General features: G+C 50.9%; 1 protein-coding gene across 1 annotated transcript in view; it reads right to left on the bottom strand.

Moving 5' to 3' along the window:
• Positions 1-330: 330 nt before the first annotated feature.
• The window catches only part of LOC143296179 (uncharacterized), a 180,099-nt gene continuing 173,164 nt past the window's right edge, over positions 331-7,265 (bottom strand). Inside the window, exons 15-18 of the mRNA XM_076607988.1 lie at positions 5,587-5,658; positions 4,402-4,585; positions 3,468-3,564; positions 331-1,377 (exon numbers count right to left, since the gene is read on the bottom strand). Of these exons, the coding sequence (XP_076464103.1) occupies positions 885-1,377; positions 3,468-3,564; positions 4,402-4,585; positions 5,587-5,658 (846 nt within the window). The 3' untranslated portion in view covers positions 331-884. The remainder of the gene's footprint in view (positions 1,378-3,467; positions 3,565-4,401; positions 4,586-5,586; positions 5,659-7,265) is intronic.

The following is a 7,265-nucleotide window of genomic DNA, read 5'->3' as shown; positions in this document are numbered from 1 at the left end:
GGTTTTGAGTCTCACCACAATCAAGAAGCATAAAGCACTGATCTGCTGATTGTTTCATTTTATTTTATCACTTATATTTGCGCATCCTTCAGTTGTCGTTTAAATACCCCCCCCCCCTACCACCCCCCCCCCCCCCTGTTTCAAGGTCCATTTTCTACATCCAGGATGAGATCTGCTGATGAGATGGTTGAAGCTGTGCACCGCGGGGGTCGTTCCCCCCCCCCTCCCTCCCCGACCCTCTTGCCCGTGGCCTTGACCTTTATGATGCGGTGTGCACACATGGTAGCAACGAGAGCCCTGAGTAATCCTGAGCAGTGCAGCACGGCAGATACAGTCCCTGGCTGTTCCTGTCACACCCTGTTGTCACGACGCCGTCCTCCGCCACCACAAACACGTGCAGTCCATTCAGGGCATCCACACACAGGGACGTTTTCAACAAGTGTCTTACAAAATACAACGGAAAAACAAACACACACGCACACACATAAAAAAAGAAGAAGAAGAAGAAGCGAGTCAGTCAATCGATGTGAACGAGAAGGCCACTCTGATGGACGATACAAAAAACTCCCAAAACGTCTAGCGAAAAAGAAAAAAAGAGAGAGAGAAAAAAAAAAACAGAAGGCACCCCTCCTTGAAGTCAATCTGTTCTCGCAATAAGCCATTGTACCCGAATTCTTCTTCCACTGTCCTGTCCTGTCCTTGCGACCCGGCCAGATCGAGACCAGTCCCCAGGCAAACAGATACCCACAGGTACCCAGGTACCCACAGGTACACAGGTACCCACACAGGTACACATGCACCCCACGCAGGTACACATGCACCCACACAGGTACACAGGTACCCACACAGGTACACATGTACCCCTGAAGGCACCGCCGCCCAGCCTAGGGACTGGAGTCGCTCTCACTGGGGCGCATCAAGTGTTCCGTGGACTTCTGGTGGATGCACACATCGATGGTCATGGGTGGCCTCCTGGGGGCGGGGGCCGGCAGGGGGCGCAGCAAGGCCGAGGCCTGCATGGAGGCGGATGCCGAGGAGGAGGAGGACGAGGAGGGGGAGGGGGAGGCGGCGGAGTGTGACGCCCCAGCCTGGCAGCAGGCCCCGGACTGAGAGCAGGAGGAGGAGGGGAGGCCACCCCGCAGCAGGAGGTCGTGGTGGGTGTGGGTGTGGTGGGGGGTCGAGGGCAGGGAGGGGGGGAAGAGGTCGGGGACGGTGGGGTTGGAGGAGGAGTCCGAGGCGGAGAGCGGCACGTCGATGTCCTCCAGCACCAGGTAGTCGCGGTCCTCCGCCATCAGCTCCTCCAGCTGCTCCCGCACCTCACAGAACGTGGGTCTGTCCGCGGGGTTCTCCGCCCAGCACGCCCTCATCACGGCGTACCTGTCAGGAACCAACATCACACACCACCGTCATACGAATCATCATCATCATCACACACACACCATTACACACCATCATACACACCACCCACCATCACACACCATTACACACACCACCACACACAGAGCGTCACATACACACACCATAACACACACACTCACCACACACACACCATCACACACAGAGCCTCACATACACACACCATAACACACACACTCACCACACACACACCACCACACACAGAGCGTCACATACACACACACACCATCACACATAGAGCATCACATACACACACACACCATCACACACAGAGCATCACATACACACACACCATCACACACAGCATCATACACACACACCATCACACACAGAGTATCACATACACATACACCATCACACACACATCATAATCATCACACACACACACAACATCACACACATCATCATCATCACTCACACACACACAACACCATCACACACATACACACACACCACCATAACACAACACCATCACACACGCACCATCAAACATACACAGACACACCACTACCACCACCACCACACACACAAACATGTACGCACATGCACACATTTCAACACACACACACATGCAAAGACATACACACAAGCGCACGCGCCATTTTATGACTTGGTGTACAATCTGAGCACAAAGCATAATTATTAGTAAGAAAAGAAGAGCTCAGAAATGTATGTGTTGACAATAGTATTCAGTATTTTTATGTGTGTGAACTCCATTTCTATGGGCCTAAAGGCCTAACTATTCAAACCACCACCACGATAAATTGTCAACATTGAAGTTGGTGGGCTGCACCTTAAACGTTCATTTTGTATCTCCAGGGCTTTTTCAGGTTTATGTTATTATTTTTATGATAATGACTTTTTATTTATATCTCGCAGACACACTCTGAAAAACTGTCGGGAGTGTGCATGCCGGGAATGCTTCCTTCTGTCCAAAAACCATCGGCTTTCTCGGCTGGATTCGTTACCGGGTTTTTCTGGTGTTTTTTTTTTTACCCTTCCTCTTCTTGGAAAAAAGAAGTTTTCCTGATGAAGTTGTGAGAGAGCACCGAAATAAACTTGAACGAAACTGTCTATTATGTGTATCCAGAGTCAAGTTTTTTTTTAACCAACGATCTCTTCCTAAACCTTCATTGGCGAAGCCAAGCCTTACAGTGTGGGAAAAGTGTGCGGTGTGGTGTGGTGCGGTGTGGTGTGGTGTGGTGTGGTGTGGTGTGGTGTGGTGTGGTGTGGTGCGGTGTGGTGTGGTGTGGTGTGGTGTGGTGCGGTGTGGTGTGGTGTGGTGTGGTGTGGTGTGGTGCGGTGTGGTGTGGTGTGGTGCGGTGCGGTGTGGTGTTATGTGGTGTGGTGTGGTGTGGTGTGGTGTGATGTGGTGTGGTGTGGTGTGGTGCGGTGTGGTGTGGTGTGGTGTGGTGTGATGTGGTGTGGTGTGGTGTGGTGTGGTGTGGTGTGGTGTGGTGTGGTGTGGTGCGGTGTGGTGCGGTGTGGTGTGGTGTGGTGTGGTGTGGTGTGGTGCGGTGTGGTGTGGTGTGGTGGGGTGTGGTGTGATGTGCTGTGATGTGGTATGGTGTGGTGCGGTGCGGTGTGGTGCGGTATGGTGTGGTGCGGTGTGGTGTTATGTGGTGTGGTGCGGTGTGGTGTTATGTGGTGTGGTGCGGTGTGGTGTTATGTGGTGTGGTGCGGTATGGTGTGGTGCGGTGCGGTATGGTGTGGTGCGGTGTGGTGCGGTGTGGTGTGGTGCGGTGTGGTGTCATGTGGTGTGGTGCGGTGTGGTGTTATGTGGTGTGGTGCGGTATGGTGTGGTGCGGTGCGGTATGGTGTGGTGCGGTGTGGTGCGGTGTGGTGTGGTGCGGTGTGGTGTCATGTGGTGTGGTGCGGTGTGGTGTGGTGTGGTGTGGTGCGGTGTGGTGTGGTGCGGTGTGGTGTGGTGCGGTGTGGTGCGGTGCGGTGTGGTGTGGTGCGGTGTGGTGTGGTGTGCTGTGGTGTGGTGCGGTGTGGTGCGGTGCAGTGCGGTGCAGTCCAGTGTAAGGAAGCAGCATGTCCAAACTCACAGTTCATCGGAGCAGTTGCTGGTCTTGTCCATGCGGTAGTTGTTGGAGAGCACGTAGTACAGATCAGCCAGGGCGATGCTGGGGTATGGTGAGGCCCCTGTTCAACACACCGTCACTCATAGCACTGACTCACCTGGCCTGTCACTGCATTTTCCCTTCAAGATCACCCCCCACCCCCATACACACACACACACACAGAGGCACACACGCACGCACACACACCGTCAGAACTCATCCACTCACGTGCTCAACCACTCCTGAGCTGACTGTTGCACTGATTCCTACAATACAATGAATACAATGACACAATATCAGAGCTGACTCTGTTGCACTGATTCCTACAATACAATGAATACAATGACACACAATATCAGAGCTGACTCTGTTGCACTGATTCCTACAATACAATGAATACAATGACACAATATCAGAGCTGACTCTGTTGCACTGATTCCCACAATACAATCAATACAATAACACACAATACCACACAACCCAACACAACAGATACAATACAACGCAGCACAACCCAACACAACACATGACAGCACACAACACAGCAGAAACCACCACCACCCAACGTGACCATCACCGTGGTGACGACGTCCAGGGTGACAAAGGTCAAGGCCCCTGACGTGGAACTGGGTGGTGGGAATCTGATGTTCCTCACATCATCACCCACCACCGTCTCCTCACCCCCAAACAAAACAAAGTAAAAAATAAATAAGCAAACAGATAAAGACAGGAAATAAAACGAAAGTTAAAAAAAAGAGAAATTAATAATATGAATAACAATAATAACAATATCAATTAAAAAAGATAAAAACACGCCACAAACAACAACAACAACAACAACAACAACAACACACACACACACACACACACACACACACACACACACAGATAGCCCCCTCCTCCCCCACCCTGCACGTACCCATGGTGACGATCTCCCACAGCAGGATGCCGAAGGACCAGACGTCAGACTGTGTGGTGAAGACCCGGTCCCTGAGGGACTCTATGGCCATCCACTTGAGGGGCAGCTTGCCGTTGGTCAGCTTCGTGTACTGGTTGTCGTGGAAGATGTCCCGTGACAGGCCGAAGTCACACACCTTCACCACCTGTGGCATCGTCATCATTGCCATGATAATGATGATGATGATGATGATGATGATGGCACAATTACTACTACTACTACTCCTGCTGCTACTCATCATCATCACAATCATCATCATCACAACAACAATAATAATGATCATTATAATGATTATGATAACACACGCATGGATACACTTGCATACATACACATACACGCACGCATACGCGCACGCGCGCGCGCACACACATACACATACGCACGCACGCGTGATATCACGCGCGCACGCCCATAAACACAAACACACACGGCAGAAGTAGACGTGGCTACATAGGACACACTATATGGAACAGAGTGCCTTGATTATGCAGAAACTGCTGGAAAAGAAACGTTTTCAGATTTGTTTTGATCAAAAGATGTGGGTGAGGATCTGTGACAGTCTGGAAAAGGCAGAGAATTCCAGATTTGTGCACCTGAACAAACTCGGTTCAATTCGGGAACGCTTAAGATTTTACCCTCACCGGAAAAGAGAGGAGAGAATCTGAAGGGACATCCGATTAAAATATCATGGTCAAAAACATACCGGGGTGCAGATACAGAAAAGACATACCTTGCTGTAGTGCAGCAGCACCGGAAATGACGTACCTTGTAGTGCAGCAGTACCGGAAATGACGTACCCTGTAGTAGTGCAGCAGTAACGGAAATGACATACCTTGTTGTAGTGCAGCAGTACCGGAAATAACTTACCTTATTATAGTACAGCAGCACCGAAAATGACGTACTTATTGTAGTGCAGCAACCCCGGAAATGACATACCTTGTTGTAGTGCAGCAGTACCAGAAATGACGCACCTTGTTGTAGTGCAGCAGCACTGTAAAGGACGTACCTTACTGTAGTGCAGCAACCCCGGAAATGACGCACCTTGTTGTAGTGCAGCAGCACTGTAAAGCACGTACCTTGTTGTAGTGCAGCAGCACTGTAAAGGACGTACCTTGTTGTAGTGCAGCAGCACTGTAAAGGACGTACCTTGTTGTAGTGCAGCAGCACGTTGCGCGCAGCCAGGTCCCGGTGCACGTATTTCTTCTCCGCCAGGTACTCCTGGTCACACACACAGGGAACAGGTTGCACGGGCAGTCAGGAAAAATGTGGGGGGGGGGGGGGGGGGGTGGGGGTGTGGGAGGGGAGGAGAAGCATGGGGGTTGTGGGTAAGGCTGGAAATCCAATAAATCACAAACACTCTATCACCACAGCTACCCACCACAAGAAATGACACAGACAAAAGCTGTTGCAGGTGGGGGTTGGGGGGGGGGTGGTGGTGTTGGGGCGGTCTGAGGGGGGTGGGAGACAAAAACGGGCATAGCCATCATCGTCATCACCATTATCCTCATCCTCATCACGGCAGTCTTCCTCCTCCTCCTCCTCATCAGCAGCATCAACAAACGCAGGACAGTAACGGCATCAACTGGAGAACTGGAGCAGAGGGAGAGAGAGGGGGGGGGAGAGAGAAAGGGGGAGAGAGAGAGGGAGAGAGGGAGGGGAGAGAGAGAGGGGGGGGAGGGAGAGAGAAGGGGGGAGAGAGAGAGAGAGGGGGAGAGGGGGGAGGGAGAGAGGGGAGGAGGGAGAGAGGGGGAGGGAGAGAGGGAAAGATAGAGGGGGGATGGAGAGACGGAGAGAGAGGAAGAAGGAGAGAGAGGGGAGGGAGAGGGAGAGAGAGAGAGGGGGGAGGGACGGGGAGGGACAGAGAGAGAGAGAGAGGAAGAGAGGGGAGGAGGGAGAGAGGGGGGAGGGAGAGAGGGAAAGACAGAGGGGGGATGGAGAGATGGAGAGAGAGGGAGAGGGAGAGAGAGGGGAGGGAGAGGGAGAGAGAGAGGGGGGAGAGAGAGAGGGGGGAAGAGAGAGAGAAAGAGAGAGGGAGGGAGAGAGGGGGGGTGGGAGGGGGGGGAGGAGGGAGAAAGAGGCAGACAGAAAGAAAAACAAGAGATGAACAGAAGGATGGGTGAGAAAAGAGGCGGTATATATATATATATATATATATATATATATATATATATATATATATATATATATATATATATATATATATATAAACAGCGTCAGCAGCTAAAATCGTGTTTGCTGCTTCAGCAAGACTGCGTTATTTTCGGAGTGAAATCCATCGCCACATCACCAATGCCGCAATGTTATTTTCGGAGTGAAATCCATCGCCATATCACCAATGCCGCAATGTTATTTTCGGAGTGAAATCCATCGCCATATCACCAGTGCTGCAATGTTATTTTCGTAGTGAAATCCATCGCCATATCACCAGTGCTGCAATGTTATTTTCGTAGTGAAATCCATCGCCATATCACCAATGCTGCAATGTTATTTTCGGAGTGAAATCCATCGCCATATCACCAATGCCGCAATGTTATTTTCGGAGTGAAATCTATCGCCATATCACCAATGCCGCAATGTTATTTTCGGAGTGAAATCTATCGCCATATCACCAATGCAGCAATGTTATTTTCGGAGAGAAATCCATCGCCATATCACCAATGCTGCAATGTTATTTTCGGAGAGAAATCCATCGCCATATCACCAGTGCTGCAATGTTATTTTCGGAGTGAAATCCATCGCCATATCACCAATGCCGCAATGTTATTTTCGGAGTGAAATCCATCGCCATATCACCAATGCTGCAATGTTATTTTCGGAGTGAAATC

The sequence above is a fragment of the Babylonia areolata genome, chromosome 21 (genome assembly GCF_041734735.1).
Source record: "Babylonia areolata isolate BAREFJ2019XMU chromosome 21, ASM4173473v1, whole genome shotgun sequence".
Lineage (NCBI taxonomy): Eukaryota > Metazoa > Mollusca > Gastropoda > Neogastropoda > Buccinidae > Babylonia > Babylonia areolata.
This window is presented reverse-complemented; position numbering and strand designations above follow the sequence as displayed.